Source organism: Seriola dumerili, unplaced genomic scaffold (genome assembly GCF_002260705.1).
Source record: "Seriola dumerili isolate Sdu_G_001 unplaced genomic scaffold, Sdu_1.0 BDQW01000044.1, whole genome shotgun sequence".
NCBI lineage: Eukaryota > Metazoa > Chordata > Actinopteri > Carangiformes > Carangidae > Seriola > Seriola dumerili.
In genome coordinates this window covers 746,229-774,124 of record NW_019174299.1, presented here as the reverse complement: position 1 = coordinate 774,124, position 27,896 = coordinate 746,229, and the positions used below count along the sequence as shown (strand labels likewise).

At 40.4% G+C, this 27,896-nt stretch overlaps 1 protein-coding gene across 1 annotated transcript; it reads right to left on the bottom strand.

Moving 5' to 3' along the window:
• Positions 1-481: 481 nt before the first annotated feature.
• cntnap1 (contactin associated protein 1) lies at positions 482-22,644 on the bottom strand. Its single transcript, XM_022739747.1, has 24 exons — positions 21,918-22,644; positions 17,255-17,356; positions 16,220-16,413; positions 15,772-15,925; positions 15,228-15,431; positions 14,653-14,837; positions 14,411-14,560; positions 14,042-14,303; positions 13,554-13,703; positions 13,277-13,451; positions 12,850-12,956; positions 12,617-12,739; positions 12,046-12,249; positions 11,783-11,939; positions 11,573-11,700; positions 11,296-11,469; positions 10,956-11,174; positions 10,597-10,836; positions 10,245-10,484; positions 9,970-10,097; positions 9,468-9,561; positions 9,130-9,360; positions 8,993-9,037; positions 482-2,790 (listed from the first exon to the last, which is right to left on the bottom strand). Exons 1-24 carry the CDS (start codon positions 21,976-21,978, stop codon positions 2,591-2,593), a joined length of 3,927 nt encoding a protein of 1,308 aa, XP_022595468.1. The 5' UTR covers positions 21,979-22,644; the 3' UTR covers positions 482-2,590.
• Positions 22,645-27,896: the final 5,252 nt, after the last annotated feature.

Genomic DNA, 27,896 nt, shown 5'->3' with positions numbered 1-27,896 from the left:
TCATTATGTAACATCGGTAAGTTGTATCTCGGTGGGCACAATACACAAACACTTAAATATCCAGTCAGTCACACACATACACACACTCCAGGGACCACGCATGAATAAACTAGTGAGTTAGTAATGAAATGACACTGCTAGGCTGAATCTTTATAATTCATTTACCAATGAATACAGTAAGGTGTATACATTTATATAATACATAAGTCGACTCTTCCCTAATAGGCAACAAAGCATATTGGAGCCAAAGTTTTTGGCTTGCACCTAGTATGAACTTTTGAGTGGTGATTGTCCATTTAACAAAAACATAAACTTTTTCTCTGTATTGATCAGTTTCATTCTGTTTGCTCACTTTTCATTTTTCATTCATCTCCTCTCAGCACATTCTTAAAAATATAGCCTGTAAGTGCCAGCTTTGGCCAAATCTGTACATTTTCATACATTATTAGCAAGTCGTGTCTTTATAGTAATTGCAATTCTCTTTTTTTTTTTTTTACATCTACTGTACATTCTGTCTCTGTACATTTTCGCACAGTCCCGTCCATCTGTAACAGAGGAAAACCAACAGTGTTGAGTTTTGGAGTTGTATTAGTACTACAGAGAACAAGTGCTGTACTTTCTTTATCCTGAGCGTTCTTAAAAAGGTACCATGAATAATTTTACTTTCAGTGCTGAAGCAGCCCTTCAGTGAAAACGGGTCTCCACTGTAGCATCTGCTCATACATTACAGAGTCAAAGGAATTACATTCAAAGCACTCCATTCATCTGAATTGAAACCATAGGAATAAAAAAAGTCGCTTAATACATTATTCGTATATTCACGTATACACTCATTACATACTATTTGCTATTATGCATCTGCAAATTAAACTGAAACATTAACATCATTGGAGGCTGAAAGAAGCTCATATTATTGCATGTTACTGCAAAGTGCACTCATGCTCTACATATGCATAGCTAATATGTTGCAAATGTATTACTTTTTCCCCCCCTTATTTTTTCACATACACAATAGTGCTTTAGTGGCAAGGACAGCTGCAGTGAGGGATGATAGCCCTAAGCTTTGGTTGCAACATACATCAAATGAAATTTCCTCTTGCCAGAGAAGAAAGTTTCATTGGACTATAGGTAGAATTTTTTTAAACTTTCCACTGGAAGCAGCTAAACAAGCAGCAGTGGCGATGACAGAGCGGTTGGCTACTGTCCTAAAGCGTTATGCAAAAATATTCGAGCAGTGAGTTAGTGAGTCTTAAGTAAAAGATTAGCATTTACACTCATGTGGTCCTCTGTACATATGTTATTGTGTGTGTTTATATGAATGCTTCTCCACAGGGAAATAGGGAGCAGCTGTTTCCTGAAATATGTTTTATTTTTTTATCATTGGGAGATGAAATTATTGTGAGAAGACTGGTTCTTTTGTGATGTTATATAATTTGAGAGATGTCTGCTCGAGTCAAGCGCTCTGTGGCACAGAGCTCCTGGCAGCTTGGCCATAACCTAAGTAACCAGAAGTAAGACAGAAGGAATGATAACTTGGATATTTAGGTCACCCTGTCCCTGGCGAGCTTCATCACATTGACTTTCATTTTGACTCTGCAGTACACCAACACCAGACTGTTAGCTCACACACCTGGAGGTACGTCTTCAAATAATCACACTCTCACCTTCTGAAGCCTTACCTGAGAATGTGAGCACACTGTGATCGGCAAAGCTGCTATCTACTGACACTATGGCAATTTTTAACCACTTACATGTGCCATTCTGTATAGGTAATGCACTGTTATAGGCTGCAATACAACAAAGAGAAGCGTGTATACCTTTTACAGTCTATATGTATCATCTCAAAGCTTAACATCTCAAAGCTCCATGCTTGTCAGTTTGCTCTCTCTACGGGTTGTTTGTTTTCATTCACGAACACCAGTTTTGTATTTATTTGGATTTTTGTTGCACTGGTTTAGTAGACCAGCTCACATATGTGCTCACTGCTCAAACCCAAGCACGGATCATGAGTTTACGGTGTCGAAAATGGCTCCATGAGAGATTGTCATCAAAAGGTATATTTTAGATGGCAATAAATCTATACAGTAAGATATAGCTGTAGCTTTATCCGTTCCAAAAATGGCTCAGAAAAGAAATCAATCAATAAAAGTGTGAGTAATTTAAACTGATGTTTGAACTGTAATTAAACATCCTTTAAAATCCCTTCTCCCCACAGTGTCTGATCTAAACCCTATCTGAATAAGCTATTGTGGTTGCTTCAGATCAAGCTTGCTCAGATGAGGCACTTCAGTATTTCACCCTGCAATACAGCGTGAGACTTGTTGGCTACTCACGCAACATGGGGCTTGATTTGAACTTTGAACCCAGCAAAACTAGAACTTACCAAAATACATACTATGTAGAGCACCAGACATCAGATCCCACTCAACCGGGGGAAGGAAACACAAACCAAAATGTAAAAAAAAACAAAAAAAACAAAACAATTAGAAAACTCAATACAGGTATCTGTGGTTGTTGTAAGTGCTATTTCCCTCTGCCCAACCACCTCCCCTAGTCAAACCCCGCCCACTGTCCCATAGGTCCTGTGATGCTAGTCACTCCTGAACTCCTCTTCAATTTCTGGGAGGTTCTTCTTTTCTCTCCTCAGGGTCTCAGTCAGTGGCCTCGAGCTGCTGGGAGACTCCAGGTTCTTGGGTTCGTTGGTGTGATAGCTGCCCTTCTGCTGATACGCGTAGACATAGATGCTGTACAGGCCTCCGAAGAGCAGCAGTAGCGCCAGGATGACAATGACTGAAAGATAAAAATAGCACAGTCAGAGTTAATATGCAGCACAATGGGGGAAGACAGAAATACTGGTGAGGAGCAGGCTCTGTATGACTGCTTTTATAATGCTGTATTATTTATGGAGTTAGATTTGTTTCAATATTATTTCTGTGAAATGATGAACAATCTGTGCATAAATGTGTACTCTGTAAATATAAAACACCTTCCAAAGATACAAAAAAACCTGGAGATTCACAAAAATATCTAAATTAAAATGAATTTGCAAATACACTAACAAATTCCACAAATAAATGTGAATACATTCGATTCATTTTAAAATAAATGAAAAGCATGTGAATATCTTCCTAACATTTATAGACATTTGTGAATCAATTTTATATTTGTGAAGCGAAAAAGAATTTGTGGATCTAAAATGACTTTTATACCTTATTATACTAAGACATTATTATGCCTTAGTATATTGTGACATTTTGATGCCTTACTTTACTATGACATTTTTATTCCTTACTATATTACATTGTTTTTATGCCTTACTATATAATGAGTTTTTATGCTTTACTATACTATGTCATTTTCTTTGCCTGACTATACAATGATGTTTTATTCAATACTATACTATGCAATTTTATGCCTTACTATACTATGAGTTTTTATGCTTTACTATACTATGACATTTTTGTCATACTATACTATGACTTTTTTATTTCTTACCATACTATGACTTTGTATGCATTACTATACTATAACATTTTTGTCATACTTTACTATGACATTTTATGCTTTACTACATTACAACTTTTTATGCCTCACTATACTATGTCATTTTTTTGCCTGACTATACTATGACTTTTTATGCCTTACTATGCTATGACGTTTTTGTCATACTATACTATGACTTTTTATGCCTTACTATGCTATGACGTTTTTGTCATACTATACTATGACTTTTTATGCCTTACTATGCTATGAAGTTTTTTGTCAGACTATACTATGACTTTGTTATTTCTTACGATAGTATTACTTTTTATGCCTCAATATACTATGACTTTTTTGTTATACTATACTATGACTTTTTATGCCTTACTATGCTATGACGTTTTTGTCATACTATACTATGACATTTTATACCTTACTATACTTTGACTTTTTATGCCTTACTATACTATGACATTTTTATCATACTATACTATGAGTTTTTATGCCTTACTATACAATGATGTTTTATTCAATACTATACTATGCAATTCTATGCCTTACTATACTATGACATTTTATGCCTTACTATACTATGACTTTTTATGCCTTACTATACTATGACATTTTTGTCATACTATACTATGACTTTTTTATTTCTTACGATAGTATGATTTTTTATGCCTTACTTTACAATGACATTTTTATTTCTTACTATACTATGACTTTTTTATTTCTTACCATACTATGACTTTGTATGCATTACTATACTATAACGTTTTTGTCATACTTTACTATGACATTTTATGCTTTACTACATTACAACTTTTTATGCCTCACTATACTATGTCATTTTTTTGCCTGACTATACTATGACTTTTTATGCCTTACTATGCTATGACGTTTTTGTCATACTATACTATGACTTTTTATGCCTTTCTATGCTATGACGTTTTTGTCATACTATACTATGACTTTTTATGCCTTTCTATGCTATGACGTTTTTGTCATACTATACTATGACTTTTTATGCCTTACTATGCTATGAAATTTTTGTCATACTATACTATGACTTTTTTATTTCTTACGAAAGTATGACTTTTTGTGCCTTTATATACTATGAAGTTTTTTGTCAGACTATACTATGACTTTGTTATTTCTTACGATAGTATTACTTTTTATGCCTCAATATACTATGACTTTTTTGTTATACTATACTATGACTTTTTATGCCTTACTATGCTATGATGTTTTTGTCATACTATACTATGGCATTTTATACCTTACTATGCTATGACGTTTTTAAGCCTCACTATACTATGACTTTTTTATGCCTTACTATACTATGACTTTATGACTTACTATACTATGACTTTTTATTTCTTACTATAATATGACTTTTTATGCCTTACTATGCTATGACATTTTAGTCCTTACTATACTATGACTTTTTATGCCTTACTATACTATGTCATTTTTTTGCCTGACTATACTATGACTTTTTATGCCTTACTATGCTATGACGTTTTTGTCATACTATACTATGACTTTTTATGCCTTTCTATGCTATGACGTTCTTGTCATACTATACTATGACTTTTTTATTTCTTACGAAAGTATGACTTTTTGTGCCTTTATATACTATGAAGTTTTTTGTCAGACTATACTATGACTTTGTTATTTCTTACGATAGTATTACTTTTTATGCCTCAATATACTATGACTTTTTTGTTATACTATACTATGACTTTTTATGCTTTACTATGCTATGATGTTTTTGTCATACTATACTATGGCATTTTATACCTTACTATGCTATGACGTTTTTAAGCCTCACTATACTATGACTTTTTTATGCCTTACTATACTATGACTTTATGACTTACTATACTATGACTTTTTATTTCTTACTATAATATGACTTTTTATGCCTTACTATGCTATGACATTTTAGTCATACTATACTATGACTTTGTTATTTCTTACAATAGTATTACTTTTTATGCCTTAATATACTATGACTTTTTTGTTATACTATACTATGACTTTTTATGCCTTACTATAATATGACATTTTTATTTCTTACTATACTATGTTTTTATGTCTTACTATATTATGATTATTTATGCCTTACTATACTATGATGTTTTATTCCTTACTGTATTATGATATTTTATGCCTTACTATACTATGACCTTTCATGCCTTTCTATACTTTGACGTATTTCTCATACTATACTATGACTTTTTTATGCCTTACTTTACTATGACTTATGTATGCCGTATTATACTGTCCTTTTTACGGGTTGGTACAGTGAGCAAGTGGTTAGAGCTGTTGTCCTACAGTGAGGTGGTGAGTTCAAACCCCTAGTATGGTGTTTTTTATGACTTTTTTTTTTGACCTTCATTTTTTATGATTTACTATACTCTGACTTACTACTCTGACTCTACTCTAGTATGACTTTTTATGCCTGACTATACTTTGACGTCTTTATGCATTACTAGACTAAAACCTTCAGATGAGTACATCATGGTACAGCAGTGGATAGAACTGCTTCCCAACACTGAGAAGATTCTGGGTTCAAATCCCGGGCCTAGGGTCTTTCAAAGAAATGCACATTAGGTTAATTGGTGACTCTAATGCCTTACTATACAATGGCTTATTTTATCACTTACTATACTACAACGTTTTATTCCGTCATTTTTATGCCTTACCTTACTATGACCTTTTAATGCCTTACTATGCTATTCATTTTTTTTGCCATAATATACTATGACTGGCGGAAAGTTTGTTTCAAAACTCTGTGTGTGTAGATTTGAGATCCACAAATGCTTTTTTTCTTCACAAATAGAAAATTTATTCACAATTGTCTGTTTGAAAGTTGTAATTGTTAGGAAGATAGTCACAAATACTTTTAATTTATTTGTAAAGTAACTGAATGTATTCACAGATAATTTTTTTATTTGTGGATTTTGTTTGTGTATTTGCAAATCCCTTTTATTTTTGCAAGATATCTTTGTGAATTTGCAAATTTCTTTTTTGTATTTGTGGAAGGTGTTTTATATTTACAGATTACACATTTACGCACGAATTGTCTATCTGTTCACACAAATAATATTTAAACAAATCTATCTACATAATTATTGCACAATATCAGTGGGTGAATTTAGGTCAATATAATAACCCCATTTTCACCCTCCTGTAAGATCCAATACAAGATTCAAAATAGGCATTGAGTCCAAACTGCTCACTGAATTGTTTTATCAGATGTCTACTGTGCCTGCAATATCCTTTGTGCTTTGTTTTTTGTATAAAGTTTGTTGTTGCACTTCACATCCCAAAATTCACTTGTCAGTGACACACATAAGCCTGCACTGGTCTTTCTCTTCTGTCCCTGTAGCTGAGTTTTATATCTGTCTGCTCAAGTCCTTGGTGCTGATGCTACCCAGTCCCTTATATTTTCATTTCGTTTTGTTCAAGTTAAAATTTAATATCCCTCTCTCTCTCCTTATGTTTCCCTTCTATCTCTTCCCACTGATTCTCAAATAATAGAATGATGCACAAATTTTAAAACATCATAGTCTGCTGGCTTTGTAGATGGCCATTAAGAAATCAGCATCCAAAATGAGTCCTCAATTTGTACTGTGATTGCTTTTCTCACAGACCTCCTGCCTCTGAGCATTGGCACTCACAACCAGAAGTGTTCTTTCTTGCAACATGATTGCTCAGTAGCTCAAGCTGCTGCCTTACAGCTGAAGGCTCAGACCTCAACCCTCATCCTTTCTGAGTGCAGCTTTAATGTGTTTCCCCCTGCATTTGCTTGGGTTTCCTCCCACAGTCCAAACAAATGCAGGTCAGGCAAACTGGAGACATTAAATTGCCTAGAGGTGTGTGTTTGTTTGTCATTCAGGGTGTTCAGTGTGTAATGGACCTGCAAAATGGCCACAGTGTTTCTTAGCCTTTCTGCCAATGTTTACTGGCAAAGGCCTCCGCCCCTCAATAAATGGGTACAGAGCATGGATCGATCCTGTTGATGCTGCTGATAAAATATAATATCTGGTGAGCTACAGTATTCTTTTTTTTTCTGGGAAAGCTATTCTGTGACTAGCATATTGTTTAGAGCAGCAAAAAAGCAAAAATGTTACTTAAACTGGTTTTGTCACAGGAAAAATTAAGAAAAAACATATGCCCTGAGTATCATCTGACAGAATTTGTTCACCAGCACAACATTATCAGCTACATTTAAATCAAAGTTGTAATTTGTTTTTTATTCTGAGCGGTACATCAGACAGGAATGATGTCTGATAACCAGTGGGGAACATTGTTGGGATGCCTGAACGGTGTGCTAATCTTTAATGACACGCTGATGTACCGCATTAGCATAATAGCTCTGAAGCTGAATGATCTATTAAGCTGAAGCATGTATCAATGATGAACAGTGAGCTGGGCCCATGCAGACTAAATTTAGCTGATCCGGTAAAGGTCTCAGACAGGGATGGAGCAGGGAGCTCTCTGTGCTGCACTTTAATCCTGAGACTCCAGCCTCAGCTGCTCATCAGGAGGACCGGCTCTAATTTACTCCGTCATCTGTAATACTGCGCTGCAGACAGTTCATCTGTTCTCAACACACAACATGTCCTCATGTAATAAGGTGTGATGTTATCATGGGGATTAAAGAGATGAAGGAATATATTAAATATTAATGTTTTCCAGAAATCTATAAGCTTCAGTTTCATGCTTGTTTGTGTAAACTCATGGCTTTAACATACTCCTTTGTGTGTTTAAAGGCAAAGTGAACAGGCAAGTAGAACAGAAATCTATATCTATATATCAAAAATATATATATTATTTTATATTGTACCGCAGACCCTCAAATTATATTTATCTTTATATGTCTTTAACCTAATTGTGCTATTGTTATTGTGTCATGATTATGGTGTTAAAGAATGGAGGCTTAATGTACTGTTCAAGTTATTGTGCTCATTGTGAATTATCTGTATCTGAATAAGTACTTCAAACAAATGTAGAAATGACTGATAAGTTAATAACATAACATACAATAACATAACATAACATGGCTCATATATTTCTTGCAAAGACAAATTAGGTCACAGTGCATTAGAAATACTGTTTATTTTTCTATGAGTTAGTTTTTTCAGTTTTGTGCCACGTAATAGATTTGAGCCTGCAGCCAGACGCTTGAATAAACACTCAAAAGCCCACGTTGGAATCTGACAACCCTGCTCTAATTTAGGATTAGAGGATTTTAGGAAAAAAGGAAAGAACTTCAAACTGATTTGTCTCATCTGGGACAGGGGAGGGAGTAGTGAGTAAAACAGAAACGAGGGAGCAGAGCAGTGCTTCAAAATAAACTGGATAAACTGCTAAATGTCACATCACTGGTCTTACTTTTGAATGCAGCAATTCAGAAACATGGTAGATATGCAACATTTGTGTATTCAGGGCAATGTATGATTAAGTGTATTAGAGTACAAGGAAAAAAATGTAATTTCACCTGTTATCCAAAACAGGCCTAGGTCATCGTGGATATAAATATACTCTGAAAGAGAGAGATACACAGTTACGTGGCTGAAGAGAAACCACTACTCTCTTCATGTATGAATACATTATGGGACATACATATAAACTCACCTATGCTGGTAAACCAGGGGTCTACCTCCCATGGTACATAACCCAGAACAGGAGGGAAGGCGCCACAGTTGGACTCAGAGACATAGCCTTGTGTCGTTACCGGAGGGTCTGTTTCATTTGGACGGAAGAGGGCCTTTAAAGGGGCATAGACGTTGTATCTTACCCCAGATATGCAGCCTATGAAGCCTGGAGCATTATGCCTCTGGATCTCATAGTCGATGTCACCAACCTCTGAAGGAGCAGACACAAAGAACAGTTTGTACTTTGTACTTCAAATAAGTAATGCATGAATAATACTGGCAGCATCCTCGCCGACAAGCGGTAAATTAGACTTTTACCCATCACTCTGCCGAGGAACATGGACTTCGGAGAGTCAAACCTGGCGTCCTCCACTAAGGTTATCTTTTCCACTATAGGCTCCATGTAATCCACCTGTGGGCAGATTAAAATCATCATTACAGGAAGGGAAGTGATTCATGAAGAGAATGTATAAATGGCCATAACACCACCAACAGACCCATTTACACATTTTTTTTTTTATGTGAACAATTACAAAAACAGAGCTGCTTCTCTTTGCCCTAACTGCATTCTAGAGATTCGATATGAAGCAGCTATTATATTATTTAAAAGGATAGTTTGACGTCTTGGGAAGTCTTCACAGCAAGAAAACAAATGAAACAAAAGAAATTTGTGGATCACAGTTTTCTTGTAATTTAAAGAAAATTTGGATAGGTTTGTTAGTTGGACGTTCTTAGCTGGGTGCAATTCTTCATGATTTCACTGAAAATAAAATAAACCATAGATCAGAGTTTACACAGTCACAGTGGTGAGAGTACAAACCTGTGTTTTGATGGTTCTGTTGTGTCTGGTGATGTTGACATAGTGGGGATATCCATCTGCCAGGTTTCGGTGAGTCAGCTGGTACTTGTGTGTTATGAGCCCCAGCTTATACCTCAGATCTACACTACCTGTGAAGAGAGACGCAACAACATACATCAATAGCATATACTGTTTGCTGCATTACATCAATGAATGTTTTTGTGAGACTGAGTAGTCTGCAATCCAGCAAATTTAATCCTACTTCAGAAATTAAATTGTTTCTGAGCCTCTCCTACCGTCAGTCTTCAGGATGATGGCGATGTAGTCCTGAACGAAGGAGCTGATGTAGAGCAACACAGCTGGTGTGTGGACAGTGCTGAAACTGAACTCTATGTCATCTGCTGTGTCATTGTAGCCGAGGCTAAAATTGTCGTAGTGCGGGTCAATCCAGTTGGCCCATGCTGCTTCGTCTGATATGGGCTTCTTTCGTATGTTGTACCTCATCCATGAGCCAATCTCAAAGTAGGCGCCGATGTCTTAGAAAAGACAATTGTGGAATTAAATATCTACATCTGTTTCAAAGTATGGCTGCACATGATGTCAGTTTCTAAGCTCAGGATTCATCTAGAAAAACATGTCTGAACTCACCTTTATGGCAGTAGAAACCATCAAAGGCTGTGTTGTTACAGTCACAAGTATAGGAAGCGTAACCCTCAATACACTGGCCGCTGTTTCGACATGGTATGGTAGCATTGAGACACTGTCCTGTACAATTCCTCCTTATACCCTGTTCTTCATTTACTTTCCCCTCTAGATCCAGAGGAACACCGTTCATCCGTAACCCTCGAAGACAACCCAAGAACGGTCTCAGGGTGCGGTTGGCTGATCCTGATACAAAGAATACTTTTATCAGTGGTTGATCATCTTCCATCAAAGTTTAGAAGACCAATTAAATGTTCTTTCAGTCATGACAGTTTTAAGCCTCCAAAGTCTTTCAGGCAACCTACCTACTAAGAGAGGATGAGTAAACTTCATGGTGACAAAGGTCTGACCCGGGAAACGTTTCACAGCCCATGGTTGATAATCAACCTTGATCCTGGCCAGCTTCACATTAATCTCAGCCTGAACAAAGTGCCACTCATTGTCATTGAGTGGCACAATGGAGTGTAGGGTGACATTAATGATGCCGTCACCAACCATAAATACAAACGCAAGGTCATGGGTGGCTGGAAAAGGAAAGAGGCTTTAGTGAGAAAAAATAATTACAAAAAACTTGCAGTATTTCTAAGACAAATCTATCACTTGTATGAGGAGAACACTTCCCTGCCTCCAGGGGAGTCAACTCACAATTGAGCTCTATCCGTATAAAGTTTCGAAGTTGGTCGTCAGAGTTCTCCAAGAAGACACAATTGCCACGATAGGTTTTGAAGTGGAAGGAGATGTCAGCGCTGGATCCGGGCCTGAAGGTGGGGAAGGTTATGTAGGTGGGTTTGGTGAAGGCTATGGTGTTCCAGATGTTTCCTGTGGGAAGCAGTTGAAAAACATGTTGAGAAAATCGACTACCAACCCTTCGAACAACACTGAACACCACTGCGCGAGCACAACCCTTTTTATTTAAGCTTACTGTCGCCATGGCAGCGGAGGGGCCCAACAGTGAACTGTGCTTCTGAGCCGGTCCTGTTGGTATCCCCGACCACCACCTTCCTCACAGGCAGATGATCTCTAAAGTCCAAGTAGCCCTTATCTGAGAACCTGAGAAGCCACAGTTGGGTTGATGTTAAAAGGTCAATGTCACAGATACAAGCTAAACCTGCTTAATGTGTCTTTCTCTCACCATTGTCTATAGTCAGCATCACAGTGGCATTGAAACCTGGGGTCGGTGCAGGTTTGGTTGATGGCACAGCCACACTTTTGGACCTCTCTGAATGTCCCACCCCAGTAATAGTGACTCTCATTGTTGCGACCAATCCACCAACCGAAAGGTCTTCCATCTATTTGGAAAAGACATGATGTGTTAGTGCATCCTTGAAGTTTCCTATCTTCGTTGTTCTCCATTAGCACACTACTAAAATTAATAACCTGACTAATCCCACTTACTGGGGGTGTTGAGGAGACGGGACTTGTAGCAGGAGTAGTCGATCCACTGCTCACAGTACATGGAGGTGTTGGCCAGAGCAGTGACTTCATCCCAGGTGGCATTCCAGTAGTTGACATCTCCAATATATGGCCGGTCTACTGAACTCCCAGTCACCTTGGTACCATCCACTCGGTCATGCATAATCACTGTCCAAGCTTTATAGGCTGCGAGGAAGTGTGACAGATATAGGGCATAGGGTGGGCAGGATGATAATGTAAGAAAAATTAAAAGAATGAAAAGCAATTTAATGTCTGATAAGAATGTCAGAAAGACAGAGTGCTACTAAAGAAGAAGCACAATTTTCCAACACACATACACACACACACACACACACAGAAACAGCTGGACCTATCTTGTTTGACGAACCCTTTTAATTTCCCATGAAACTTCACTAAACATTACTCATTATAGGAGCACGATAACCTGATGTCTTGCTTTTTCATCTTTTCATTAACAACCCACAAAGGATCTAGCAAGCACTTAACACATCGCTGATGAAGCTGTGTTTTGTTGCTGACAGTGCTTGCTTACACTTCATTTTGCAGTACACCTCGAATGGTTTCAGCGGTCCACTGAGATCAGGATCGATGGTGTAGTTTCCAGACCAATACTTGCCACTGAGTCTGTAGGCCTCGCATGACTCTTTATAAACGGCTGTTTGGGGAGAGAGGTGAGATTTGTTATTATTAGGGAGAAATATCGCAATGGGCCAGGTGTTATTAACTGTGAAGAAACACTTATTACAATGTCGAGCCAGCACTTACACATGTGACACACTTCTCCTTTATAGCCTGTGTTCTCACAAAGGCAAATAAAATCATCCCAGGACTGGATGCACCTGCCTTCATGTTCACATGGGTTCGGAGTACATCTGTAAATGGAACAGATGCTTATACTGAGTATTTAGATGTTAAAAACGTGAGAGACTTACATAAGTGTGTCATTTTCTTTCTTTCATTTCCACATTCTCGCTTTTCTCTAAAAACGTTCGTAAAAAACATTTATACAGGGTTTATGAGTCTCACAATACAATGCCAAGTGCCTCACAAACATCTTGAATGAGATCACATTACTCTAGCTCAATAAAACAGCCAATAAGATACACCAAGAATCATATGATATACCCAGTCATCATACATGAAATAACGTAAGCTGTACAGCAGATACTGCATGTTAAGTAATGTTTCCTACCTGTCAGTGATGCCACAGGTTCCTAACAACAGCTCAGCATAGCGTCCCCACTGTCGTTGCAGAATAATGTCGATATCAAGCTGCTCATTGTCTATGAAGATATGCTGCATGCAACCATGGAAGCGGTTCAGCTTGGTCTCACACTTCCTTATAGTGTTGTTGGTTTGCGGACAACCTGAGTGCAAGGAAAAGCAAATGTTGTATGAACGTAACAGCGCAGATTAAGGGTGCCTGTTAATTTTTTGCTGTCAGCAGTTGTTTAAGTCATCAACCACACCTCCAAAAAAGTAGCGGTCCCCCGTCCGAATTGTGAAGGGGTTGGTGATCTTCAGCGGAGAGCCCTCCTCCTCATCAATGGTGAGGGTCAGCAGGTTGTCTCTGGCTGCCAGATCCACGGAATGCCAGTAGCCGTCATTGAGTCTGTATCCTAGAGAGTGGAGAAACAGAACAGAGATCACATGCACAACGCACAACCTTCATCTGGAATTGACAGTTCGCTAAACCCTGTCATAGCTCATCAATCTGAACTAGACATGGCAGGTGTATCGAGCTTTGGATTTCTGCACATGATAATACACAGAAACACATATAGCAAGACTCTGTCTACCTCTGTCTGAAATCAAAGATGATTTTTTTTTTCACATATTATTGCAAATTGCATATATGCCCTGTGAAAATGGAAAGTTTGAAAGAGCGGCGCTTAGTGAAGCATTATGAAACTGTACGTTCCAAAACCTTTTCTGTCAATGCCATGACTTAGCCCACCTGCAGCAAACTGGAGTTTCTTCTTTCCAGGCTGGAATATAGTGACGTTGATCTGTCCCTCACTCAGACCCAGCTCGAGGGCACCGAGGTCGTCAGCAAAGCGTGTGAACATTAGCAGCCCTGTGTAGTCCCAGGAGCGGAACTTGAACTTGACAAACATACGAGGCCTCCTGAAGAAGCCCGGCACCTGCAGGTAGTTGTTGGGCCCAGCAAAGGTCATCGGCTTGAGGAGAATGTCACGGCAGGCGAAATGCATCTTTTTCTGAGGGTGAGAAAAAGAAAATAGAAGACAGATCATTGATTTTGGTGAAACCATCATAAGATCATAGGAGACAAAAGACTAGAATGCTGGTTTGTATAATGTCCTACCTTTCGCGGGATGCGAATGTCTGGCTCTTCTCTCTTGGCCTTGTCGATGATGTTGATGCCATTGATGAAGACGTTCTCCAGACAGCCCCGGAAATTTGGCGTGGTAGGGAGGTGAGGCAGGTTTTGCTCTATTACTCCTCCTACATACAACTAAGAGGTACCAAGACAGTCAGTTAACTGAATTCATATTCGTTGATATTAATATAACTAAAGGAGGATAATTAACCCAGATGCTAAGTTACCTGCTTATCCAGATTGAGGTAGGTAAACTCTCCATTGCAGATGGCTGTCACTGTCTGACTGTCCACTGTGAAGTTCACCTCTCTACCATAACGCTTGATGGTGACATAGTGCCAGTGCAAGTTATCGAGAAGGCTGCCAGCAGTCAGTGTAGTACGGCCATTTACTTTGTGCACTACACTGCTTCCTAGAAAACAAATGGCAAACACAGAAAGTGCTCAGAGCAGCTTTTTCACATCAAAGTTATTGTAGGGCTCCAGCCAACAACCTAACAAGCAATATTGATCTCAGGGTTGAGAGAAGCCTGCCTCTTTCTGAGATTGATGTCACCGTCACATAAACCAGTATTTTCTTTCTTCCCACAACTGTGGATCAAAATCCCTTCCATAAATTCAACTTTAAGGGTGTCCCTGTGGTGGCTTAGGAAATGAGGTCCGTCTAGTCGGGGACCATTGTTGCCCCCCCCCCCCCCCCCCCCCCCCTTTCATTTCCTGTTTTCCTCTCCACTGCCCTTTGCAACAAAGGAGCGCCCAAATACTATAAAAGATTTCCAGTGTATTTACGACTCATGCTGTACCAAGGCTGATATGCAGATAGAGACGGCCCTTCTTCAGCTCCAGGGTGAAGAGGTCTCCCTGAATCCCCTCGCTGTGCAACAGCAGACCGTCCTGCTCCAGAGTCTTGAAGTTTATGGCGATGTGGTCGTGCAGTGTGCGCGACCTCTCCTCAGGGTACATGTAGACCACCGAGTCATCCCCGTTGTACTGTAGGACATAGGAATCTGAAACACAGAGAAAATTTCAAAATATATAACTACAAATTTTAAATATTGCCCATTTTGTATTGAGCAAGGTGCAACCTTATGTAGCATTTATTGGGATTATCTGATTTTCTGCAGTATCTCGTAGGTGTTGGCATTTAGCTAGTGTAGGATGTTCTCAAGTAAGAATCAGGTGATTCTGAGCTTAGTCATTTATTAACTGGGAAAATATTATGGGATATTTGGCACGTGGGTATAGTGGAATATTGTCAAATATGACTAAGCACTGGGATTGCAAAATGCCCCCAGATCTGAATCAGAGGCTGTAAATCCCTGTGTAGCATCCATCAGTCATTTTTACCATAAGAGCAGCCAAACAGCTCCAGCCTCACACCGATCTTCCCTCCGTTCTCCGTGTTCCACGCCAGAGGCAGCAGACGAATGTGTTTAGCAGTAAAGGCGTAATGGAAGACATTCCTCTTCACCTGATAATAATTCCAGTTTCCAGGCATCGTCTGCAAACAGATGCGACGGAGAAAGAGACGAGAGAGTTATTGAGTCACTGCAATGCCGTTAACACCTTATTAAGAGACCGGAGATGAACTGATGATGAGATTAGCTCTGTCAGTGTTGAGAGAGGTAATATGCTGTGCTGTCTTTGTTTCAGTGCCAGAGACAATGAATATAATGAAGCACCCACTGAATGCAGAATCGACTGTGAAGATTTGACTAGTTAATCCTTTACTCGTCCGTGTTATGGCCCTGATCCTACGCCCCTACCACAACCATTCTGGCTCAGTGACACCTACAGAGTTTCCTCCTTTCATGATGTACGGCGTCCAGGAATCCGGTCGGTCTCCATAGAGCAGGGAGTACTTGGTGATCCAGTCATATGAGTTGAAGGTCCCCTGGGTGGCGATGGCCACCAGTCGGTACTTCCTGCCCAGGTCAACCTGTAGCCATGGCTGTCTGTCCCTCGGAGATGGGGACCAGCCACTGCTGCCTGAGGGGGAGAAAGACAATTGTTTGATTGGAGGGTGACAGATGCAGTTTGATGGCCACAAAATCAATACCAAACCAAATGTGACATCAACTGAACCTGTAATTTACGGCAGCCATTTTGAATTTGAGACAGACTTGGGGATGGAGACCTCTAATGAGCAGGTTCAGCTGCTTTGTTGAGAAGCATTTAGTATAAAGCAATATATTTATCTAATTATAGCCAATTACTTGTACTGTAAGCATATATCTTTTAACCAACAAGTTAGCAGGTTTCAAAGCTAAATTCACACAGTCACTATAATTGTTCCTTCAGTTGCTAGATTATGTAATCTGAGGTCCATATTTCTGTGCTAAAATTAAAGCAGATTTTATATTTATAGTGCTTATGAAAGTACTTCACTGATTTTGGTGTTACACTCAAACATAGTCAGATTCATGATGGACAGTTTAAACAGAAAAGTATCAAAATGGACACAGCAGAACAAAGAGGTCGTCTTTTTTCTTTTATCCATGCATTCCTCTTCCTTGTCAAAACCTGGCACCTACATTACCCACAATGCAACTCAATTGTCAACAGTTCAGTTGGAGATTTTGGTTCAAACTTGTAGTCTTCAGCCCCAACTAATACTGACTCAAATGACATCACAGGAGGCAATTTATCAGACTTTGTGCAGCTCCCTCTGGATCCACAAAAGGCTTTATATACAGAGAATATTATAAATGCTGCAATGGCAGTCATCATTAATGTTATTAGTTACACTTGTGCTCTTATAATAAGTTCAAATATCTGCAGTGAGAAAGGTCTCCAAGGTGAATGGTGAATGATGAAGTTAAGGACTTACCATACAGTTTGGCAAAATTGGCAGAATACAGGAAGTTATATCTGGAGGAAGCCAGAAAGGAGGAGGCATAGAGCCCGGAGACCAGCGGATCAACACATTCTCCTGCGGTGACAATAAGGAAGAAACCAAGGTCAGAGGTTATTAAATAGATTGTCTCATAATTCAGCATTTGCAACAAAATTATACAGTTCTGGGCAACAAAGACTCGCACTGCTGCACAGCCTGATTAAAAAAAAAAACATTTGGAGTTTAATTAGAGGTTAGTGCATGCTCCAGGAGACACAAAATTCAAATTCAGCTTGATCAGTCCCGTTAAATTCAAAGTGCAGCACAAACACATTTAGGTTTTTTTGTTATTTAAAGTATTCAGATGGCAAGGTCAAAGATTCATATTCCTCATTAATGCACAACCCCTAAATAGCCTCCTTATAAGCAGGTGGGCCACGACTTACAAATCTAACCAAGTGAGCTGACACCTACTCAGAGAGTGTGTCATCTTAGCATCTGCATTTCTTCAAAGGTTGTGTGGGACCAGCAGTAAATTATGAAACCAACAGCTATCTCTGAGATAAACTATTGTGAACGTCATGCAGTTACACAACACCCATTTCATATTTTAAAAAAAGTACAAAGATGGATCTTGGTCGTGTATTGGTCAGTGCTGCGGAGACAGAATAAAGATGTTGCGGTGTCATGTAGATGTCTTTGTGGGTGTGTGTGGGTGTGGGTGTGTGTGTGTGTGTGTGTGTATGTGTGTATTTTACTGCATGTCTGGTGTATTTCTTGAAAAAGTACATGCAGTTTCATGAAAGTCAACCTGAGACTGTGGCTGTGTCACGGTTGCATTCTGCATGTGCTTATGAGACCGATAGGCCCATCACCCATCTGCTGAGGCGTGCTCCTCGGCCCAAGGCTATTACAACTGACCATAATTCTACCTAATCTTGCTTGTGTCAGTGCTGAGGATAAATGCGCGATGCCCTCACCTCAAGCTGCAAGAGAAACACTGTCTCATTTTAAGTGTTGAAGTATGCTCTTTAATACCCCCCAAGGGATTTAATATAGATATAGACTAAAAGAAAAATATAGATGGATTGGGTTTAACTTGAATGAGAAGTTAGGGAGATACAAAAAATAACGTTTTTATCTGAGTGTGCTCAGGACCAACTAAAATAGAGAGACGAGGAAAATGAAAGCATCTCCAGCCAGACCATCTTCATTCAACAGTATAATCCTCTCTAAACGTACGGAGTTGTTTACTGTAGTTCTGATGTTGTAATTCATGTTCTTACAGTCCCAGAGGTCATGGAGCACAAGAGAAAAGGCAGTAAACAGTGGCTGAAAACAGGGTGCTTTAGCAGAATTTGTATGCAGGCTGCAGGTGGGGCACGATAAGGAAGGATACAGCACAGCCTCAAATTTTAAAAACACCTTTGTGGAGGAAAAGGAGTCTGAGTGATGAGAGCAGAATGTTACAGTGAAGAAATATGAATGAGGGAGTAGGAAGCTTTCATCTGCTGCCTTACACTGCCTCAAATGTCACGTGAGCCATTACACAGCGTGAATACACCATTATGTGGAAAAATGAACTGAGTCAAATGAGCATGAGTTCTGTCACCTTTCCTGCAAGGACAGCCTGCACACTCATGTGGAAGAAACGTGCTGAGCAGGGGAAATGTGACCTTGACTTTCAGCCTCTGCCTGCCTCCCTAAGAAGCTTTCTCGCCACCTTCATAACACAGAAATGTTTACAGACGATCAATAACAGATCTCTGCGGCAACACCGCGCTGTAGAGCCATTGCAAGTGATCCCCTGCTCAAAACGGGCCATTCAAACAAAAATATTTGGGGGCTTTGTGCTGCAGTTACACACCCGAAGCTCATTCGCTGCTAATGGCTTAAAATGTATCGATTTGTTTTAATGCCTCAATTAGTAGTGAAGGGAGAGGAATTTGACTTTAAATGCGAAGAGCAGCTCCATGCCAGACTGCAGCAGGTTAACCCAGGCCACTCAGACCCTGAACCTCTCGCCTCATGGCAAGACTGTCACGCACTGTCACTCTGACTCCCCTCTCTCTTTATCTCCATCCCAAAATCATCCGCTCTGTTGTGCGCTCACTGCATCCCATTACCTCATACGCTCTCTCATCATCATCTCCCTGTTTTGTCTTTTGTTTTTTTATTTCTTCCTCTCTCTCTGCCCCTCTTCCCCTTTCTCTCTCTCTCTCTCCAAAAGTGGGCGTTGTCATGTTGCAGTAGATAAAGTGCACCTGAAGGCTGAGCAGAACATCCTGTCACTAGGTTTTCACCCTTCTACTTGTGATCTTGCATGCCCCCCCCCCACACACACACACACACTCCTCCTTCTCCTCACTTCTCTTCACCACACAGAGAAATCTCTATCTCCATTCATCATTAAGAGGCTGTGGGGATAGAGCTCTATCATCACTCCTGCTGAATCATCAGTCTACTGTAAGTGTAGGTCGGTCTGTCTGGGCTGACACAATCATTACTGCGGGTTACATACAGTATGCAGAGAGGCCCCTCCTCTGGCTGTCACTGTCTTGCCTATGATGCGTGGCTGCTGAGGATTCAGACAGCAACCCTGCATGCATGCAGATGTGAACTGAATGCAGATGTCCAACAATATTATATAAAAAACAAAATCCTGCATCAGAACAGAGAGGAAGTAAAAAATATATACAGCGTTTACTATTGGAGGGATTTCCCTAAATTATTTATACCCAGGCAGGCATCACAGTGGGTGGTGTCTGACTACAGCCAGCGATAAAAACCCGAACCATGCAGCACATCAGAATCACATTCAGATTTAAATGTTGATCTGAAACAGCTGCATGTTTTTGTCTCCGCAGAGAGCAACAAACGCCTCCTTCACAAGATATTAGTTCCCCACAAATAGACCAAACAGTCAGTCCCCTGCTGCACGAACTGCTAACCATGACAGAATGTACAAAGCATAAACATAAACTTGAGACTGCTAATACAAACACCTACACAGACACGCACACACCTTAAAGAAAGAGTCTCAGCCCCACCCCACTGGGTCACAGTGCTCTGGGATCTGAGGCTCCATTTTAATCTGGCACAGTTCCACTGTGCACATGCACACAGCAGACATACAGTTGGCCTGGCCTGCAATAAAGTACGACCCAAACCCACAGGCCTCAACTTACTGGTTAGCATGCAGTGATTCAATAAGGTTATCAAACTTCCACTCAACTGCAGTCTCTACTTTTCATTCACTTTTCAATTCTCTATTATGGCAAGATAGTATGATTCACTTCCGAGCACAATATGTGACAGACCTCCTAGTAAAAGCAGAGGCAGTAGGATGATCATATAAAAATCATTTTACATCAGAGAAAAACATGATATATATCAAATATGAACACTGTGCCTATGGGGAAGGTTATTTCCCTACAAAAGCTCAGAGTTCAGAAAGGTGCATAACATCTAGTGGATCCACTTACATTAACACTCAGTGCACAAACTGTAAATCTGGTTGAGCTTTTGTTTCACCACAATACAGGGTTATATCAGGGTTAGCTTTAGCTGAGGGCTGTTACTTCTATTCCCTGTAATTTGAACAATCCAGAATCCAACATTCCAAACTATCCAGAGGTCACATGACTTCCTATCCCTAATCCCTGATCTCCCACAGATGTAAAAACGAATGAGTCATGCAATGCACTGTATGGGGTTAATTAACAATCAACATCTTCTGAAGTGCCCCTGACAATGACATCATCTGTAAAGCTTATTAGTATGCATACATGTTTGATAGATGGGTAGATAGCACCTTTCCCTAAAAGCCCCCTCACCCAATTTTAGCCAGAAACACAGCCCCTCCTCTATGCAACTAAATCCACCACAGGACTGCTGCACTGATAAGTGGGCAATTATTTCTCTGCCAGGTGAATCCACGCTCGTCGTGCGCAGGATGCGGGGTTCTATATGAACAGGTGATGGGAACACAGGCATCCCAAAAAAAAAAAGTACTGCAGTGGGCTGGTCCCGGTCAGGACGCCGAAGCCCTGCTCCCTCAACCGCCACTTTGAAAATGTGCTCAGCGGATTTTCAGCAACAACTGCATACACTGTCAATGCGACACGAAGGTTATTATAATAGAAACAATACAATAGACACACGGGCGGCATCGTGCTTTGCAGGGAAGTCGAGAGTTGAACCCACACGGTGCAGAAACTTGCATGCTGGCTGAGAGAAAGCACTGCAATGCAGACACTCCAGTGTGATGGGGATCACCGTGCGCACCTTCTGCTGCAGGACCGGCGCGGCTCTGCTTCTACACTTTTTTTTTTTTTTTGCGTGTGATCATACAAAACAGCGCTTTACTAAAACCGCATTAGGCAAAACAAGCAGTGAAATGTAATGATCTGTGTTTGAAGACTATGGTTTTATCGCAACGTGCATTGCCCTTCAACACCTCAGGCTACATTTTACCCTCCAGTGGTATTTTTCACTTATTCGCCTACCGAATGTTATTCTGCAACTTTTTTTTTCTAAAACACACGACCACACGCTAAATAATCTGCAGAAAATGCATTTATATACACCTTGAAATATTTGAATGATATTCTAGCAACCGATAAGAGATGAACAATTGCTGTTTCACAAGACTTACGTGATGAGCAATGTTGAAAACCCAAAAATAAGAGGCATATGTTCAGTACTTTGCAAGTCATCCTTCACTTAGGAAACGTTTCTCCGCATGGGCAATGTTAATATAATCGTAGATTGTTCTGCAGTATCCTCTCACCCCCCCCTTTAGCCCAACTTTAACTCGCGCAGCTCCAACTCCTCTTCCCGGGATCTCGGGCAGCCTCTGCCGGGGCGGGGACGCGCATCGGATGCCGAGAGCGCGCAATTCTTCTGTTATATTCTTTAAACAGTTTTATTTACATGTCTGTCATGCCACGCAGTGGTGTGGCTCCTGCGTGATATCATCCAGCATATCTGTAAATGTGCTTAACTGGACGAGTGCTTCAAGGCCAGGAGGGATTTTGTTGCGTCCCTTGCGCAAGAGTCTGGATTTTTTGGATGCAGAGGAGTCCGGGGAGGAGCACGGGAACAATAAAAACAATTTTAAAAAACTTTTCACGTCCGCTGCAGATTGGTCGTATTTTTCAAGAAAATCAAGAATCATATGAGGTTGTCTTCAAATCCCAAGGTGGTCAAAAACAATTTTTCATCTAGACTGTAGATCATAACATCAGTGCACAAAAGATTTAATCCTTTTCTCTTCTGCCCTGGCATCTTCTCTCCTCCTTTGGTGCAGTTGTGACGTGAGGGTTCGATGTGTGGTGGTTTGGATCACTTTTTAATAAAAGAAACAGCTGGGTGGAGACGGATTAACTTTTCAGGCAGCAGTTTTCTATTTACACTTTTCTCCACATTTCGTCCGCTTCATTATTAACATTTGAGAAAGGAGGCGGTGCACTTGCAATCCTATGTGTCGCAATCTGTGTTACGTAGGTTTCGTCACCTCCCCGCCCCTTTAGGAGACAAGCGGCAGTTCTGAGCCTGTTCATTCGAGTGGGAGAAGTGAGCGTGATGCCAGATTAAAACCGATTCTTTGCTGCCCCTGAATTGGGACACAGCTATAGACTGAATATGAAATGCACCATTCGCCATCTTTTGTTACTAGGCGTGTCCCAATAAAGTCTCACTTTAAAACATAGTCCATAAGGTACTGGGGAGGTCTCACTCGACACCTGCTGGGACACAGTGAAGAATCAGAGTCTCGAGCAGGTGTGGCAGCGGGTATAGTGGGGGACTGCCCAACCATAACCTGGCCAGAGGGGGGAGCAATCAAACACTGAGTTCCAGGAGTAGGGGTTGGTGGGGTTGGTGTCTGGGGCTGAGGTTGGGGCAGAGGCAGGCAGCCAGGTACATTGTAGCTCTTTGTTGCTGCAGACTTCGAAGTTTTCAAGGGCAAAGCACCTGACAATGCAGTCAAGCTCTGGAGTTGAGGCTGCAAAGATGAGTCACAATCAGGTGTCTGGTGTCCATGATCCGGCACAGGAGCATAGGGTCTGAGATTGTGGTAATGGACAATCTGGGTATTGTCAGACTGATCAAGGAGGTAAGGAATCCTGTACCTCACCCCAGGAGAATCCACATCAGATCCAAGGCACTCCAATACTTTAAGGGGCCTTTCCAGCGAGGAACAATTTCTTTTTTTTTTTTAGTGGGGTCATTTAACCACATGAGGTGTCCGACAACATATGGTGTGTGCTTGACACAGTTGTCATACTGGCTGTGGACACAATCTCTGTTCAAAGCAGCAGAATGACAAGCTGGCTGAATGTTCCAGGCCAACTGTGCAACATAGTCAGCAGGAGAACCTGGAGTATTTGAGGATGGTGTTGTAAGGCAAGAGCAGGTTGGCAGGCATCCTGGCCTCACGACGAGTGTGTGAGGAAGAAGGGAGTGAACCCTGTAGTAGAGTGAGGGCTGGTGTTGTACGCCGAAGCAAGTTGGTTAAAGCAGTCATCCCATTCACCAGGCTGCTGAAGAAGTGATGAACTGATCAGTGAGTGTTCTGTTGTGGCTGGTTCGTGTTTTTTGGATGCCCAGCAGCTGAAAAAGGTTTTTCACTAAGTCAATAATCTTGAACAAGCACATAACTATTGCCACGACTTGTGATGGGAGGCTCAAGTATCTCAGCTGCGACTTTTTGAAATGGCTCAGTAGCAATAATTATTTTCATTGGAGAGGTATTGGACTCCGTCTGGCATCACATGGAGTACATTGCTGGGTTGAAACAGGCTTTGGATCAGTACTGCAGGAGTTGTAGTGATGCACAGAACTGACAGGACAAGATGGACTTACAGGACTTAAATGACTTGTCAGGGTGTGGACTGGCATGAGCTGGGGAGGAGATGCTCAGGTCCGTAGCTGTGGTGTCAGTAAGGCGACTTGACACGGCATCTGTATTGAGATGGCAGCTGCCATCTTTGTGAATTACAGTCCTCTCAAAAGAGTCAAGTTCAAGAGCCCAGCGTGCACAACGACAAGTTCTCTCATTGTCAGTGGGTATTTTTATGAGACCCAAGAGAGGTTTGTGATCTGTGACAATAAGAAATAACAAAGGGCTGCTTGTAGAGGTAGTGGTGAAAATTACAAACCGCCCAGATAATAGCCCAGAGCTCTCTATCATAGGTTGACCATTTCCTTTCTGCTTTTGTTAGAATATAGCTAGCATATGCAATGACTTTCTTATGACGTCACTGTCTCTGAGCTAGCACAGCACCATTTGTAGAGCATGAAGCATCTGTGTACAGGGAGAATGGCAATGTGAAATCAGGGAACGCAACCACTGGAGGGCTTGAGAGGGTATGTTTTAGGTAAGTGAGTGCATCCTGACATTGAGAAGTCCATTGGAAGAGTGCATTCTTCCTAGTGAGTGCATGTAGTTGAACACTGTGATGTGCAAAGTTCCTGATGAGCTTACGGTTTTATGAACAAAGTCCTAGGAATGCTCTGACTTCTGTTGCTGAGTGTGGCGTAAGTCAATCCTGATCACTTTTCATATTTTGTGGGTATGGCTGAATGCCATTTTTGAATGCAACATGGCCCAAAAATGTAACTTGATCTTGAAATATGGAGAGGATTTCTCCAAGGTGCTGGAGGTGTTCACTGAAGGAGCGACTGTAAATGAGGACATCGTCCAAGTAGACTAGGCAGGTTTTCCACGGGAGGACATGAAGTATCATCTCAATTAAGCGTCAGTAAGTGGCTGGAGCATTTTTGAGTCCCATAGGCATAACTTTGAAGTGATACAGTCCACTGCCTGTTGTTAATGCAATGCAATGAATGTGAGCTCAATTTACCAATATCCATGCTGGAGGTCCACTGTGGAGAACCTGGCAGAGCCTGACAGAGCATCCAACGCATCATCAACTCTAGTAAGAGGATGTTAGCACCAAATGTAATGTGAGGATCCGCTGGATGGAGCTGGATTAATGTTTCAAGCAGCAGTTTTACTTTTCTCCACTTCATCTGCTTCACAATAACAACACTTCCTGTCTCTAAGTCACATGTCACTAAACTAACCAATCAGAGACTAGAAGGATTTAGACAGAGGCAAGAGGAAAACAAGAGGGATGGATTCAGGAGGTTACTGTAACTATTTTTAAAGATGCACATGTAAATATTTAGAAATTTAGATAGTAAACAATAACCCTGTAAACGCAAATTAACTGTAGAAACTATGTACATATATTTTTAGAAAATTAACCAAAATATACAATATCAATTAGCATCTAAATCTTACACAGTTTTTATGACTGCCTACTGGCCAGGAGTGCACTGTGTCAGTGAGGGGATTGTCTTTCTCTCCAGGAAAGCACATCTAAACAATATCATGTATCAACAGCAGAACCACAGAGAACCAGAGGTCGCATCAGATCAGCATGGTGTACTGTTCTGCTGGTTGCCTACCTGACCTTGCCCAGGTACCCACTTTACGCCAGTGCTCTCACAAATATGCCCAGAGCAGAACAGGTTACAGGCTGATGATGCCAGCTGTGCCTAAACTCAGTCTCATCCCTGCACATACACACTCACATACACTCACACACACACACACACACACAGGGGAGGTGGGGGCGGGGTGAAACTGAGGCAGTGGGGGATTTGTGGCAATGTGTGGCACACTGACCACAAAAAAAAAGGCTTTGGGATTAAGAAGTGGGTTTATGGGACGTCAGTGTGTCAGCGATGATGTGAGATTGAATCGCCGGGCCAGCGTGGGATTTACTGTGTTTTCAATCAAATCAGATTGTCAGTTTGTAAGCTCCCTGGCACTGCCCCCCCCCCCACCCCACCCCACTGAAATGCCGTAAGAGTATAGAATTATATCTGCATATCTGCAGAGAGAAGACAATGGCAAACAGAAGAAAATGACATGGGAGATTTAAGTAGGACATCAAATCAGCAGGGGGAATGAGTTGCAGATGAGGCCCAGACACTGCGGAAGTATTTATTTTTACATGTACAAAATGATTTGGTGAATTAATCTTAATCACAGTGGGAATCTATATATTTCTCATGTGTTCTGGAGTGGGTGTCTTATTGATAGTGTGCTTACTTCACCAATATACTTATTTGTTTCAAGATGAGGCTAAAACCAGATGCACTTATATACTATAGCACTATAGTGGCACATATAGGTGTGTAATTATCTCACATTCCTCCTGTGTTTTCTTCAGTCATTGGAGGAAAGCAATCATACAGTTTTTGTCAAATCAAAAATTGCAGAGAAATAAAATGGGATTATTCTATTTCATCATTGAGTTTTCTTTGTTAGATAGTAGATATTATACAGCATCAGAGAGAAAGTGTTTTAACATGCACAGTACATGGACACACACAAACACATGTGCACGCTCCCTCCCACACATCTGCACCTAGCTTATAGATGTGAGGGTTGTGGTAAGGCAGGATCTGCCCATCTGTTTCCCCCAATGACCTCTTACATTTGACCTTATAGTAACCATAGAGACCAGTCCAAAGGAGACCTAATACGATCCAGTTGGTTTTAAACTCCTCATCTGGATAAAACAACACAAAGGCTCAAAACTGAAAAACTGATTAACAGGAGCAAACAGGCAGTTTTTTTTTTACCAAATATAACTCAGGCTCGTTACAACTCAGTCTGACTCACAAAGTGGTGGTACTTTTGGCACCCAAAATGTTCCTGTCTTATCAAATCAGTCCCACAATCCTCTTATTTTTCTCCACCAGTGAGTTGGAATAAGTCCATATTTCACATTAAAAGCTGACTCATTTCATGAAACAAATAAATGAAGTAAATGAAAATAAAATATCTTTAAAATATCCTAAAATAAGGCAGAACAAGGCCAAACAATCTAATTGACTTTACTGTTACTTCAGGTGACGTAAATGACTCTAATTTTTGATTCATTGTTATCTATTTATTTTTTAAAATACTATTTGTCAAATATTTATTTATAATAAATAACAAAATCAAATATTAAAATATTTACTAATCCCCTCTACTGACATTTTTAAAAGTCAGTACATGATTAAAAAGCTTATCAAGCTGGAATAGTGTATGAAACACATGCATGTACATGTATGTATGTAAAAAGTCAAGGGAAATGTAAAAGCAAAGATTAATAATCTTGTTTTAGATAGTGTGACTCCCAATTTTCATTAATTCATGTGCATATGAAGTAACTTTGTACTTCAGACACAGTTTCAGAGGAGTCAAACCACAACTGACCACTAGATGTCAGATAAAGCTCAGACTTGGATCTCTGTTCATTACACATTATGGCAGCTTGCACGATTTGACTGATAAGCTGCTGTCCATGTCTCTCCCACAGTCTATTCATCACTTAACTTTATTCTGCTGGTCTTAAATGGTATTTCATGCTGCCAAAATATATTACACCTTGACATAAATTATGAGTGAATGAGCAAAATGATGTTTGTGTTAATAACATTGAGTCTGACTGGTCATTATGTCAGATCATTTTTAAGCAGTTAAACAGAGAGCGCTGTGAGATGTGCACAGATATACATATTCTTTCGCACTTTTTCTTTTTATTCCACTTCAAACTAAAAAACACAC

Coding starts and splice junctions, on each gene's coding strand:
- cntnap1 (XM_022739747.1), bottom strand. CDS start 21,978: ATGACTTGCAAAGTACTGAACATATGCCTCTTATTTTTGGGTTTTCAA. Junction 14,561..14,652: donor ACCTCAATCTGGATAAGCAG/GTAACTTAGCAT, acceptor GGTACCTCTTAG/TTGTATGTAGGAGGAGTAAT. Junction 12,740..12,849: donor AGGAGAAGTGTGTCACATGT/GTAAGTGCTGGC, acceptor CTCCCCAAACAG/CCGTTTATAAAGAGTCATGC.